This window comes from Cyprinodon variegatus, unplaced genomic scaffold (genome assembly GCF_000732505.1).
Source record: "Cyprinodon variegatus isolate N-32 unplaced genomic scaffold, C_variegatus-1.0 Scaffold261, whole genome shotgun sequence".
NCBI classification, from domain to species: domain Eukaryota; kingdom Metazoa; phylum Chordata; class Actinopteri; order Cyprinodontiformes; family Cyprinodontidae; genus Cyprinodon; species Cyprinodon variegatus.
Window position 1 is genome coordinate 832,085 of NW_015150714.1, and position 15,250 is coordinate 847,334.

Here is a 15,250-nt window from a genome sequence, read left to right on the forward strand (position 1 = left end):
TTTCCTCGATATAGATGCGTTTTTTTATGTCTCGTTATGCAAAAAAGGGAAAGAGGGACATAAGTGATCGATACTAAAGTTTTTTGTTTGTTTGTTTGTTTGTTAAACTGCCGAAAACAAGTGTTTCCGAGTAACTTTGAAAGGGGTCAGAGCTGAGATATATAATGCACAAAATAATTTATATCCTGAGCACAGACTGTCAGGCTGCAGGTTTATTCTCAGTCGGGTAGTTCACAGGGAAATCTAACATGTGATGCAGAGGATAAACAATTACACGTTTTAAAAAATCTATGAGCACATCTCGAGATTCGGTGCGAAATGTAAATCCGTCTAAAGTAAATTTGTGCCCGGAAAACTAAACTCAGGGTAAAGAAACGGAAGCGGATGTTGTTGACGTTTCCTTAGAGTATCCGGCTAGGAAGACGGCTAGTTTGTAAGCGGAACCCCATGTACTCGGCGAGTTAACTCACTTTAGGTGCCAAATTACCGAGGAATTAGCCCGACAACCTTTGCTGTCTAACAACTAGGACGCTATTTGAAAATATATTTAGTAAACAAGATTCGGGTGTTGTCATTTGCACTGTTTTTATTAGCATTGCTAGCTAATTAAGGTCTGACAAGTGCTTGGCTGCTGACGAGAGATGGAAAACTGTCAAGCGGAGGAAATCATTAACTTGTGTCTTTGAAAGCTAACTTTCTAGCTATGGGAAGAGCGTACTCGGGGTTGTAGATATATATTTTTTAAGTATTTAGTTCTATCTTGTTTGGTTAAAGTCATGCTGAACTGTTATAACGACATTGACAACTGATCGTTACACATTAGTGTTTTTATCGCTGGCCTTAATTACCAGATTAGATGATTCCCTTGTCATTGGCACGTTTGGTTTTGTTTAACTGAAGGTGTTTGCTTAAATGCAGAGTTTAAATGTCTGTCTCTTCCTTGTGGGTGTGTGGCATGGGTTCAGGTGACAGTTTGGAAAGGTAAACAGGACCTGAAACTGTTTGCACTGCTCACATCTCATTTCTTGTGCATTTACTTTGACATCTAAGTACTTGAAAGAAACAACATTCCTCTCAACCCTTGGATTGCACTTTTATTTGTTGGGGGCGCAGATATAAACCTTTGGATTCGCTGTAGATCAGATTAACTTAAAGATATGAACTCAAAGGCTTAAGTGGGTGAGTGTCATGGTGTCTGTTTGGGTCAGGGTTGTGGTGATGACTGGATCTTTGGTATAAACTGCAGCTGTGTGCTCATTGCTGCGATCATCCCCACACTTCCTAACATGCAACCTGTTCTTGGCCTGTTGATGCTCTTGGGAGCATTATGCCATTTTGGAGATGCTATGTCCCGAGAGGAGAAGCAAAAGTTAAGGTAAGTTAAATAACCTGATTGATAAATGACAAAAAAAATAACTTTATACTAATGTTTTATGTTTTTATTAAAGGAACCAGGTGGTGGAGATGTTTGACCATGCTTATCAGAATTACATGGTAGGATTTCATTTGTGTTTAAAACTTTCTTGACTTGGTATATTTATCTGAACATCTGAATACTTATGCAGCACAATCTTGTCCACGGTTTTAAGTTTAACCATTCATTTGTTTTGATCAGTTTGGTCATATTCTGTTTAAAAACAAGAATTCTGCATCATGGAAATCCCTTTTTTTTTTTTTCATCATTCCAGGATCATGCATACCCCGCAGATGAGCTGATGCCTCTGACCTGCAGAGGTAGGGTACGTGGGCTTGAACCCAGTAGAGGAGACCTTGATGATGCACTTGGGAAGTAAGTAGCATGCATTGTTTTGTTTTTCTGTTTCATGTTACTGTGGGAAAAAAAATGTGTTATATTTAAAATTCATCCTTTGATTATAACGATTAATTCCTTTGGGTCAATGTTTGCAAAAGCCAGAAATTGACTATGTAAAGGAGATTTTTTCAATTAGCTCATCATCAAAGGGTTCTGTTTTTGCTTTAAATTATGATTCATTTCATCTCTTCTGAGATGTTTGGCACTTACGTAGCTCTGATAAGAGGTAACCATTGCAGTATGTTTTGATATTAGACGAGTGGTTGTTTTCATGACTAAACACAGTCGCAGATTTATGACAAAAAAATGTGATAAATGTCAAAGGTATTTTTCTGTCATTGTAATAAATACCACGAAATACCAAAAAAAGACTCCTTATCTGTTGAGTAATAATTAACTTTATATTTAAGATTAATTTTCTGTCTCTTCTAGGTTTTCTTTGACCCTCATAGACACCTTGGACACTTTGGTGGTGAGTATTCTTGATATTTAGTTACTTTGCATGATTTGTTGAATAATATTGTATGTACAACAATTTGTAAATGTAGCAGGGGTTCTTCTGCACAATAAAAGCATTCAGAGAAAAATCTACAAGAATTCACTGATCCAAGAATAGCAACAACATTGCTTAACAACATTGGTCAAATTAGTCAGGTGATATCAAAGTAATTCGCTTTTCCTAAACTGTAAAGTTAGACAAAAATAAAGAAAACAAGCAAAGCAATAAAAACCAAACAAATAAAAAATCAGTAAAATTTACATAATCTTTTAGTTTTAGCTTGGCTTGTATTTATTTATTTATTTTTTTAGCTTTACATTGCTTTTATTTGCCTTGTAACTGTGGTTGATTTTGTCTTTTTTCTGCAGCTGCTGAATAAGACGACAGAGTTTGAAGCTGCTGTCAGGAGAGTCCTTTCAGATGTGCGGCTGGATAACGACATCGTGGTGTCAGTCTTTGAAACTAACATCCGAGTCCTTGGGTGAGATTTAACTAATCTGACAACATATATTTCTTATTTCTGTAGTATTCTCTATGACAACTTATTTTACTGAGTGGCTTAAGTAAACACTGGACACCTGATCTGACTTGATACAAAATAAGAGACGCAGTGGCTTCTGTTGCACTGATTTTATATTTTTATTTTTTTTTACCATTTTCTCACAGGGGTCTTCTTGGTGGCCATTCTATGGCTGTGATGCTGAAAGAGGGAGGAGGGCAGATGCAGTGGTACCAAGATGAGCTTCTGCATATGGCCAAAGACTTGGGACTCCGACTGCTGCCAGCCTTCAACACCAGCAGCGGCCTGCCTTATCCCAGGGTGAGACGGACTCTAATTCACCTTCAGACTGTTGCAGTTCTCATCATAACATGCTCAGAAATAAAGTTAAATCTTATTGTAATTGTCATATAGCAGAAAAAAACATCTTTGTGGATTCTAATAAAATATGTATTTTTAATTAGTTCCAAGCAATAAACTTTTAAAATGCAAATAAGATGCAATCCGTCTCGGATCAAAACTTATTTGTATTTTTCGCTTTACTGCACCGCCTGAGACTGAGAGAGCTCTGAAGACAATTTCATGCTTGACTTGTTTCTGCGTGGAGTCTGTTGCAAATCAATCAAACAAAAAACAGATCTTTAATGCTTTAGTTTTTTTTCTCTCTTTTAATTACAAGATAAACTTGAAACATGGCGTCAGGGGACCAGAGACAAGGACTGGTACAGAAACGGACACCTGCACGGCGTGCGCAGGCACCATGATCCTGGAGTTTGCTGCCTTAAGCCGCTTCACCGGAGACCCTGTGTTTGAGGTAGAAACTCCTATTCATCAGCGTGATAATCAACCTGTTTATATTAACCTCCAGTTTTTAGGGTTATATTTGACTGATAATTTTTGTGCTAAACTGGTCGGACTCATAAAACAAAATAAGTTATATTTTAGAGCCAGTGTGGAAATGTAATTTATGTAAAAACTTTAACACAAAGCTTATAACCCTGCAGAAAGACATTCGTTTAAAAAGCATCAAATACTTTAGCTCCATCCATCAAGTACATCCAGCTTACTTAAGATCATGAATAGAAAATAAGACAATTCGGTATCTATTCAAGCTTACAGTTTTGCACAGATCAAACTTGTTTGTACACTAATCAGATAAAATATCTCAGAAATATGCTTTAATACAGATTCAAGTAGCTAGTTAGCTGTTGGTGGTTAGGTTTATTCCAGCCTCAAGACATCCTGTTTGGTGTTGTTTACTTAAAAGCTACTGAAATCTAAAGGTGTGGTTGAATAAACGCTGCCTTATTAGTTGACTTTTGTGTTATAGGAAAGAAAGCTCTGATCTAGAAAGTGCATCATTGTTCATGTTTCTATTCTTTTTCTCCAAGGAACGATGCAAATCATCTAAGAGGCGGATTTAGTTAATGCATCTACATTTTTTTATTTTTGCTACTTTAGGTTATAGTTGGAAAATAAAAGGCCTGTAATGCATAAACCATTTGATTAAAACTCATATAGTAATACAAAATGAATTAGTGCTGCAGAAATGTAAAACATATCTGTGAAAGTACCTGAACACCTTTTGTAAAAGTAAACTCAGTCAACTCTTGACTGAGTTTAGTTTGCTTTAGTTTGCAGATGTGTTTCTCACAGCAGATGTCTGCTTCTAGAGACGGCAGCAGGAAAAACAAACATATGTGACTGATAACAGTGAAGTGTTAGACGACAGGAAGAAAAAAAAAAAAAACAACTTGTGGAAAGGTAGAATATTTAAAGAGTACCTGACAAGAAGTTTTAATTCTCCCTCACTCCGCTTTGTCTTCTCATTAACTCTAAGCAGCTTCCCTGTTCTCGATGCTGCCACCACCGTGTTTCACTGTGGGAATGCTGTGCCTGGGGTAATGAGTAGTGTTGGTTTTCTGCCAAGCACAGGGCTTCGTATGTGGGCCAAAAAACTTTATCTTGGCCTGTTGTGGCTTTCTTCATCCTACTAGGTCAAAATTTTTAGTTTTAATTCTTGATAAAAAAGCAAAAGCATGTACGATTTTCCCACCACTTCACAGTCATGCATAGTCACACACAACTTTGTGATGCTAGCAATTTGTGTGTAACTTCACCAAATAAAAAACCCCAGAAAGTTCAGGGAGTGTATTTGTAATTTAGCAAGGTAGTCTGTTATGCTGATTCAACCAGAGACTGATTATTTTCCTTGGCAGCTGTGAACTGCTGATGGAGCAGAGAGGCAGGCAGTAAATAATTCACACCATAGATTTATTATTGTTTTTTAGATTTGTAGTAACCTGTTCTTCATGCATTGGCAGGACCATGCGCGGAGAGCCCTGGACTTTCTGTGGGAGAAGAGACAGAGACACAGCAACCTGGTGGGGACCACCATTAACATCCACTCAGGAGAATGGGTCAGAAGAGGTGAGAGTCCATGGAGTTTAAAAACATCAGTTCATTTGGACCAAAGGTTGGATGGCCTCAAAGAAAACCATTGGCCCATGATCTCCATGTCAGGCAGCAGAAATCTCTTAAAAGATCCCTTCTGTTTGCTTGCAGACAGCGGCGTTGGAGCAGGAATAGACTCCTACTATGAATACCTGCTAAAGGCTTACATCCTCCTGGGAGATGACCTGTTTCTGCAGCGTTTTAATATTGTGAGGACGCACACATGCACACACCCCATAGAGCAAATCGATTCCCCTCCTTTATAATAACATTAGTCATGAGAGCATCCCTTTACATACTGAAGCAAGGTTATGCTTTTAAACTTCTTTATATCTCCTAAGTCCTAAATAATGTTCCGTGGCATGCTTTTAAGGTCCCAGACGTCATCTATTGATCTGTTTTCTATCATGAATGATAGGAGGGTCCATGAGCCAATATCAGCGGAGCTTTAGCCCATTACCTGAGAGACTTCTCTCTCTTTTCTGTCATATGCTCCAGGGGCATGATGGGAAATTCCTAAAATACATTTTTACACAGTTTTATCATGTCTGGTTAAAACCATGTCAGTTTTTCAGCTTTAAGCACTCAGTGAATAATATGTTTATTATTGATTTGTTCATACTTAGTATTAAATATTTAATAATGCTAAGCAGGCTTAAGGTCATGACTCCAGCGGCGTTACGCTCTTCAGGACCATGGATGTGCATCTAAAAATGTAGTTTCCTATATCCCATCTCTCCTGCATGTGTAGCACTATGCATCCATTATGAAATATATCAGCCAGCCTCCTCTGCTGCTGGACGTCCACATCCACAAACCCCTGCTTCCTGCTCGCACCTGGATGGACTCCCTGCTGGCCTTCTTCCCCGGTCTGCAGGTCAGATTCGCTTGTGCTGGTCCACAAAGATCAGGTCTCCTGTCTGGTCTTTCGGAGTTTCTTTAACCCAATGAATGTTGCTTATGTTTCAGGTGTTGAAGGGAGATATCCGTCCTGCTATCGAAACTCATGAGATGTTGTACCAGGTTACTAAAAAACACAACTTCCTCCCAGAGGTAATCTGTTTTACTGCACCAGATTTAATATGATTTATATTCCCCAACTAAAGCTAACTCTAAATGAAGGCAAACCTCTGCTGATTGTATGCTGGACTTTAAGTTTTTTTGTATTATTTTTTATTTTTTTTGTTAATTGTAGAGATTTGCAGCTGTCATTACAGTGATGTTTATGATTGCAGCGCTCCAGCAAAGCTCTGTATGTTTTAGTTTTGTCTACTGGTCCTCGTTTGCTCTTATGTGCTGACCGCTTCCCCCTTCTTTGTCTGTCCTCAGGCGTTCACCACTGATTTCAGGGTACACTGGGCACAGCATCCCCTGAGGCCCGAGTTTGCAGAGAGCACCTACTTCCTTTATAAGGTGATTTTCCAAGTGATATCTTTTCTTTTCACTGCCCCAGCATAGATGGAAATATCCATTATTCTGGCTTATTTCACCATCTCAGACATTACAGAGGATCGATCATAATTTACTTATCTGCCAGACGATGTTATGGAACATCTGTGAAATTGTTTCTTTATTTTAGACTACGCTCCATTTTAACGGCTTTTAAGAGCTAATGTACGGACACTCCCAATTACCTCTTTGCTCCCTTTCCCACCAGGCCACAGGAGACCCTTACTATCTGGAGGCAGGTCGCACCATCCTGGAAAACCTCAACCGCTTCGCTCGGGTTCCTTGTGGTTTTGCTGCTATGAAGGATGTGCGCACTGGCAGCCACGAAGACCGGTCAGTATAAACAGATTGCAATGATGATATAGTGACTAGACATGGTCATAGTATTTTAAATGCCATACATCCATTGCTTTTTAAAAGAAAAACAAACATCTCAAACCTTTCCAACTTCTGTCACAGCATAAACAAAAAGGTTTCACTATAATACCTTGTAATTGTAATTTTTTCCATTATTGCTTAAATCAAAAGTGTTTTGTAAATCGATATAAAAAATGCAATCTATGGTTTTGAATTTTAAATAAAATGCAATCAAATGTCTTATCCTGAAAAGGGTTTTGATGGTAACTAAGATTTTATGTACAAAAAAAAATTTATAATTTTTTTTTTCAAATTTATTTTCTTAAAAAAATTATTTTTTTCTTTTTATATTTTATGTATATTTTTCTAATATTTTTTCTTTTTTCTAATTTTTGTTTTCAGATTTAGTTTCACAAATTGGATTTTTTTCCAAAGTGCGTTTTAAGGATCACATTCTTTTCACTTCAAGCTCTAAACAAATGGTCGCTCTTGACCAATGGAAATGTTGCACGTTTCCAGAGGTGAAGAGAATGGGATCTGAAAAACACAATTTAAAAAGAATGTAACACTCAAAAATAAACTCTAAACAGAAACTTCAAAATTTAGAAAAATATATTTAACAAAGTTGCAAAAATCCCCAAAAAAAACAAAAAATTGAAGGAGTAAAATCTGAGAAAACAGCAAAGTTAGTCTGAAATAATTTTTGTGTTTAACAAAAACACTTTTCAGAGTTTTCGGGATTGTATTTGGTTTTTCAAATATCAATTTGCAAAATGCTTTCTTTGCTTGCAACAATAATGGAACAAAATTCACTCCATAAATTATGTACATTTTTAAACAAAAAGGCGTTCAGGTAGCCCATGCAACTCTGGAGGTGTTGCAGAGTTCCACTGCTCGGGTGGGACAATCTGTTAACAGGACCTGTTTAAGTTGTGCATTTGACTGATGTGGCCTAATTCAAAGAGATTCAGGAAGAATTTCATAAGGAGAACTGTTTAGTTTTATTATATTGGAGTAATGGCAAACTTGGAAATTTTTTTTTAGTCTAATACAACATAACTTTTAACGTTATTTGCAACGTGCTGTTAGTGGAACAAAGTAACACCGCACCTCATCCTAAACACTCCACCTCCTGTGTATAACATGGTAGTGGCAGCTTCATGCTGTAGGGAAGAGTCAATGTAAGGAGACCTTTCAAAGCACATTCATGGGCTGCGATTGGCCCAGTTAAAGTTAGGACTTAATCCATCCCAAAGGTTAAAGTTTGTTGATGCCGTCCATCCACTCTGACTGAACTTAAAACTATTTATTAAAGAAGACTGGATTAGAAAAACAACTTTGGACGGCTCTAAAAGGAGGCTCTGCAAAGTATTTGATGCTTTAAGGTCACAGTTGTGTTCTTCTCTTTCTACTTTAAAGTTTAAGGTTTTGACATAAACTGTTAGCAAAGTTAAATAAATTAATAATTTTTTTAAAGCCCTATTATATTATAGTAAAATGAAAACATGTATTGGATTACAATTAACAATGACATTAACATAAAAGGAGGATAAATGTTGGTTAAATGGTATATTAATCATTACAATGTAATAAAAAAGAATTTATGCTCATGAAAAAAAAACAAATGACACCCTTTAAGTCAAATATCCAACATGCTGGTATCAAGGCAAACTCAAGTCAGCTTTATATAATGCTACAAAATTTGGATGAGTTAAATATTTTATATCTAGGTTTAAAACAAATCATTTAGTTTGTGCTGGTTGGGGAAATGTAAACCCAGCAGCTTTTATTATGACAGAACAAAAATCCTAGTCAACTTAAATCAGGTACAAAAACTGTACTTTTATGAAACATAGAAGAAGGCCCTTGGGCTTTATTTGGTAGCAAATAAGCTGAAGAACTAAATCCTGCTTTATGTTTCATCCTCTGTTTTTGTTGTTTTTGTTTTTACAGAATGGACTCCTTTTTCCTCGCTGAGATGTTTAAATACCTCTTCCTGCTGTTTGCTGAAGCTGAAGACATTCCCTTTGACGTGGAAGACTACGTCTTTACAACAGAGGCACATTTACTCCCTCTGTCTCTCTCTACAGCGCCCAACTCCTCATCCATTCCCTCTAACAGAATGGTGATTTATTTTATAATTGACATTTTTCAGAAACTTGATAGAAGCGTTGAAGCACGACTCGGTAATGATCAACCATTCCTGCCGTTTCAGTCTGAGGAGGAGCTGGATGACTCCAACTTTGACTGGACGTGTCCTAACACTCGGCTCATGTTTCCCGATCCCGCCTTCCCTCGCAGCCTGAGGGAGCCGATTCGAAGTGCCGTGGACAAGAGCTGTCCCCGTCCTGCCCCGTACAGGTATGCGAGAATACTGGTTTAACCAGCTCAAAGTCCTGTGCTCATGTAACACCTGAGCTGCTCCTCTTCTGCTTCAGTTACAGTGGCTTTGTTCTGTAGAAGGCCATGGGTTTTACTCAATACTTTTCACTCTTCCTTTAGGGAACCTGGCATGGGCCGTCCTCCCTTGAGGGCTCAGGACTTCATGGCAAACAATCCTGAACACCTGGAGCTGCTTCGGAGGATGGGCGTTAGTCTCATCCACCTGAAAGATGGCCGGGTGCAGCTGATCCAGCATGCTACTCAGGTTAATATGACAGCAAGAATCCAAAACACGCAGCTGGCTCCCCTTAAAACTGAAAGAATTTTGTCACCCCTCTCTTGTATTTGTGGTGTTTCTTTGAGGCGTTTTAATTTTATTTCTTTAAAGACCGTCTCCTCTTCCACTCTGTGGCATCTCCATTTAGGCTGTGAGCGCAGTAGCAGCAGAGGACGGGGTGCGTTTCATGCAGGAGATGATGGAGCTGTCGAGCCAGCAGCAGAAGGAGCAGCTTCCTCCCAGAGCCATCCAGATCGTCTCCCATCCGTTCTTTGGCAGAGTGGTTCTAACTGCTGGACCAGCACAGTTTGGCACAGACCTGTCCAAAAGTTCCACTGGGGTGGGTGTGCTTGTGCCTCTGCTGGAGGGATGAATACATCTTTCCCTATTTCTTAGCAGAAAGCTTCTTCTGGAATATATTTTATTTATTTGGGTTTTAGATGTTCAATTTAGATGGATGAGTGATTTATTGGTGCCTCTTTCCATTTTTGTCCTTTCATCCGTCGTGCAGGTACGAGGTTTTGTGACCGTGGCTGAACCTTACAGTGGCTGCACTGAGATAACAAACGTTGAGTACGTCCAGGGCCACATCGCTTTGCTGCAGCGCGGACAGTGCATGTTTGCAGAGAAGGCGAGGAACATCCAGAAGGCCGGCGCCATTGGAGGCATAGTCATCGGTCAGTGGATAGCAAGCTGCACCAGACAGATGCTGAATGCTCTGTGACTAGATTAGTGGACTATAAGTGCATTAGCTTTCAAGACATCCAGTCTAGCATTGCGCTAGACCCAACATGATGGGCGAACAATTAAACAGCGCTTTGTGGAATCAATCAGGCTCTATTCAACATCCTTTTACATTAAGCACATCTTGTTTTAGGAATACAAATTTTGTGCTGTTTATTTAAAAGCTGTAATATAGAGAACTAGCTTAGAGCCAATCATTTTTTGTGGATATTCTTTAATAAGTTTTGTTTTCCTTCTCTTTAAGACGACAATGAGGGCAGCAGCAGCGACACAGCTCCTCTGTTTCAGATGGCCGGAGATGGCCGCAGCACAGATGACGTCACAGTGCCTCTCCTCTTCCTGTTTCATAAAGAGGGGAACATCCTGCTGGAGGCGCTGAAGGAGTACAGAGAGGTAGAAGTTCTTCTGAGCGACAAAGCCAGAGACAGAGGTGTGACTTTATTCTTTCCTTTAGTCCAAGGCTTCAAATATAACTCTTTACATGTTTTAATCACATCACTTGGCCCCAGACTCCCCACTGACTGAGTCTCTATTGGCTTATTTTTATGAAATAAGATGGGGTTTAAAAGATTTGGAGAATAATTGGAAGCTAACCACCTATGGTTATAGCCAGACACAGTGGAGCAAATTCATCACATCATATTAAAAGATTTCTTTACTTCTGATCTTACCTCTATATCTTATAACTTTAAAATGTTCCCCTCTTTTTCCTTGTTTCTGTTGCTTTTTGTTACTTTTACTCCTTTTGATGAGCAGCAACTCTATTCAAAGGTAAACCTCTTCCTGGAAGTCTGATTGAGGGCAGTAAGTGATCTCTTCTTTTCCCACTTCTCTGAGTGCTTCTCAAACCGATCCACCCACCCATCCATCCATCAACCCACTCATCCGTTAACCTACCGTCCATCCATCCATTCATCCATCCATCCGCCCGTCCGTCAGTCCACCTTTCCGTCAATCTACCCGTCCATCCATCCACCCATCCACCCAACTGTCCGTCAATCCACGTCCATCCATCCATTTATTTTTTTATTTGTTTATTAGATAGGGACAAGTATGTTTCATGAATCATGTCACACACTATAACATTTTAGCTAAGGCAAATTCTCAATGCCTTTTCCCATCCACCCGGCCGTCAGTCCCCCCTTGCCGCCAATCCATTCATCCATCCATTCACCCATCCATCCATATATCCACCCACCTTTCCATCCGCCCAACTGTCCGTCCAGCCATACACCCATTCGTTCATCCATCGATCCACCCATCTGTCCGTCCATCCACTCATCCATCTGCCCATCCATCAAACCACCTGATCGTCAATTCATCCATCCATCCATCCATCCATCCATCCATCCATCGAACCCTCCATCCATCCTCCTATTTGTCCACCCATTTATCCACGCATTGAACCCTCCATCCATCCACCCAAATATGTGCTGTACTTGTGGTGCAGTGTTAATGATTCCACTGCTTTGAAAGATTATTCTCCTTGTAAATGATTTTATTATTTACTTTTGCTGTAAAACAATATTTATTAACCTATTTTGTAACCTCTGTAATGTCACAGTAGCCTTGTACGTATGCATTTGTATATATTTATAATCATTTGTATTCTTAGAATCGGGTGAAAATTATCAGGGAGGTTTCTTTATTTTTTCCATTTATCACACGTCTCGGTTTGGCTGCACAGCTATGTGAGGAAGGCTTTATCCTGCAGGAAACATGACTCACCATCAGCACCATGCTGTTCGAGTTGACAGCCTCTTTATGAAAACTGTTCTATTTTTGACCTGGAAGGGAAGCCTGTTAGGATTACTGGCACAAAAAAAAAGTGTATGCTACTTGTACTGATTTTTCTGCATGATAGCTTATCGCACCCTTGCTTCATTTTTAGGTGTAAATGTGCAAGAGGAGGAGGAGGACTGTCAAACCGAGGCAACGACTCCCACTTCATTCGAACCTGTTAGCCAGTCACAAATGAGCACAGAGGAGCTGGAGGAATCTTCTCCTGAGGAAGTTACTCCTGCTCAGGAGGAGGTCAGTTCTGCAGGAGAAGTCAGAACAGAGGAGGAAAACAGAGCCATAGAACCACAGGTAGATGCTGCTCAGCCCCAAGAGGAGAGAGACTCTGAGAAGACTGAAGAGCCTCAAGGTGACACAGACTCAGACAGCCATTCAGTGGATGAACTGCTAGCTGATTGGCGGGAAGACTTGGAGGCTTTTAAGCAGATGGAGAAAGACGAGCTTTGACAGCAATTATAAACATCTCTGCTTTTTAACTGTGGTTTTGCCCCAGCAAAGGGAGGGGACCCAGAGGGGGCATATATTCACACAGAGGGGGCCGTCAAAGCTTTATTTTACATTGTGGAAAGGTTTTACCCTCAGAAGTGGCCCCCTTTATTGTAACTGTGCGAGTCGCTGGGTAGATCACGAGTAAGAGACCAGGGATCTTACCTTACTGTCTGAAACGGCTTCTGTCTGTGTGCATTATTTGAACAAGTTGGACCAGATTGATTAACAGCTTATGTAACTGTACCATACTTTCCATTCTGCTTCTTCTAACTGTTTTCCTGTCTATGCATTTCTGACTGTTTTTACTTAGATGAGCTTCCTTCTCACCCGTAAATCAATTGACCAGTGTAATACGTCTGAATGTGCAGATTACATGTGATTAACTGTTTTATATTTTGGCATCAGGTCTGTTTATCAACACCCATTTATTGGGGTAAAAAAAAAATGAATATGGGGGAAATTAAGGAGAAAAATCTATTTTTATGGCTTTATGTCTGAAAAAAAAACAGATGAAAAAGTTTATAATTTCTGGAGTATATATGTATATTACAAGATATGTAAGTATTTATTTGCCCAGATAGGTTGACTGAATTAATCCAGTGTTTTTTGTGCAAACAGTAAGTTCCAAAACAAACAACTTTCTATGAACCAGATTGAAAAAAAAAACCCTTGCTGCATTAATGCAAAACATGGCCCGCCACTGGGGGGTGCTACCACAGCTGATTGTTATGATGGACTCTAGAAGAAGCAGTTTAATGACTTGAAAGGAGGAAATTCAATAAAGATTTAAGACAAGTTGTCTGAGCTTTTGAGTTAATGGTATTTTTCAAAGAAAATGTTTTGTCTGGAGATTTCTCCTTAACACTGGATGGAAGACAACTTCAAAATGATAGGTAATGTCAAATTATATAGGGAGAGGAGAGGGTTGAAACCAAGTGGATAAGAAAGCTCTCATAAATCTGAAATAATAGTAATCACATCTTGACATTAAAATAATAGGAATGTCTGAGTCAAGCGCAAAGGTTTTCAAATCGGTTATTTCCGGCACATGTTTCTATAAACAGTGGGTGGACGCCCACGTCAATCACTTGAGTCAACGTGACACAGATGTAATTGGGAAATTCACAGTATGCAACATAGCATTAATTTCAGAAAGATAGCAGCTGAGCTAGAATAACAGCTTACACTAATTAAATATATATATATCTATAAGGTTCGCCTGTGGATTTCTGTAGACTTTCATCAAAATACAGTTGCACTGAACAGGAACAGTGAGTCATTGGTGGTGAGTTCATGTGTGCTCCTTATGTAATGTATTTATAAAGGGCGTGAATTATTTGAACTGTCATATGAAGAGGAAAGATGGTAACCAAGCAGACTTTAAGATGGAAAATTGTTCAAAGTTGTTTTGACTGTCAAAATATTTTAAAGGAAAACTTTCAAATATGACTACAAATCATTATCATCGTTCTTTAAAACAGCTGCTAAACTTGATCTTAGACTAAATGGATTTTGAGATTTGTGTGAATGTACTTCTTGATGTCATTTCAACTTTTTACTCTAAAAGGAAATTCAGTAGTTATTCAGTTACACTGATTAACTTGCTACTGCAGTGTATTATAATTAATTAAATATATATTATATATATTATAATTAATTAAATATATAATGTACAGCGGGTAAAAAAGTATTAAACGCTCAGTAAATATATAATCTAGAGGTGCTATTGACATATTTTTAAAAGATGTCTGTAACAATCCATGCAATCCACACGTACAACAAAAATCAAACCATACATGTCCAGAAATTAAGTTATGTGTAATTAAGTAAAATGGCACAAGTAAAAAAGTATTGAACACTTTTACTGAAAATCATTTCTTACTTTGTACAAAAGCCTTTGTTGGCAATGACAGCTTCAAGGCATCTCATGTGTGAACTTAGTTGCATGCATTGCTCAGGTGTGATTTTGGCCCATTCTTCCACACAAACATTCTTCAAGTCTTAAATATTTCTTGGACCTCTTATATAAACTCCAATCTTTAGTTCTTTCCATAGGGCCATTTTAGCAGCTGTATTTTCTTTCTTGGAAACCAATTAAGTGTTTCATTGGCTGTGTGTTTGGGGTATTGTCTTGCTGAAATGTCCACCCATGTTTCATCTTCATCATCCTTGTAGATGGCAGCAGGTTTTTATCAAGACTGTCTCTGTACATTTTTCCATTCATCCTTCCTTCAATTATTTGAAGTTTGCCAGTACCATATACTGAAAACAACCCCATGCCATGATGTTCCCACCACTAAACTTCACTGTTGGTGTGGTGTTGTTGAGGTGACATACGGTGCCATTTCACCTCCAAACATGTGTATTATGGCTTCCAAAGAGTTCGGTTTTGGTCTCATCTGTCCAGACTATATTCTCCCAGTATTTCACAGACTTGTCTAAATGTTGTGCAGCAAACTTTAAACAAACTTCAACATGCTTTTTCGG

At 38.8% G+C, this 15,250-nt stretch overlaps 1 protein-coding gene across 2 annotated transcripts; it reads left to right on the forward strand.

Annotated features, from left to right (window-relative positions):
- Positions 1–393: 393 nt before the first annotated feature.
- Positions 394–13,419, forward strand: LOC107089728 (ER degradation-enhancing alpha-mannosidase-like protein 3). Of its 2 annotated transcripts, XM_015382662.1 has the most exons (21): positions 394–1,375; positions 1,449–1,494; positions 1,689–1,789; positions 2,246–2,285; positions 2,681–2,793; positions 2,979–3,132; positions 3,491–3,625; positions 5,136–5,241; positions 5,377–5,474; positions 6,017–6,142; positions 6,235–6,318; positions 6,595–6,678; positions 6,923–7,047; positions 9,025–9,196; positions 9,287–9,432; positions 9,574–9,718; positions 9,879–10,070; positions 10,242–10,407; positions 10,719–10,904; positions 11,231–11,278; positions 12,366–13,419. In XM_015382662.1, the coding sequence occupies exons 1-21, from the start codon at positions 1,287–1,289 to the stop codon at positions 12,719–12,721; spliced, it is 2,712 nt and encodes a 903-aa protein (XP_015238148.1). In that variant the 5' UTR covers positions 394–1,286; the 3' UTR covers positions 12,722–13,419. The 2 variants fall into 2 exon arrangements, with proteins under 2 accessions (XP_015238148.1, XP_015238149.1); XM_015382663.1 differs by lacking the exon at positions 11,231–11,278 and having other exon boundaries at positions 395–1,375.
- Positions 13,420–15,250: the final 1,831 nt, after the last annotated feature.

Excerpts from the sequence above, each read along its gene's own strand:
- LOC107089728 (XM_015382662.1), top strand. The coding sequence starts at position 1,287 with ATGCAACCTGTTCTTGGCCTGTTGATGCTCTTGGGAGCATTATGCCAT. Across the intron at positions 2,286-2,680 it reads ACACCTTGGACACTTTGGTG|CTGCTGAATAAGACGACAGA; the intron begins GTGAGTATTCTT and ends TTTTTTCTGCAG. Across the intron at positions 9,719-9,878 it reads TGATCCAGCATGCTACTCAG|GCTGTGAGCGCAGTAGCAGC; the intron begins GTTAATATGACA and ends ATCTCCATTTAG.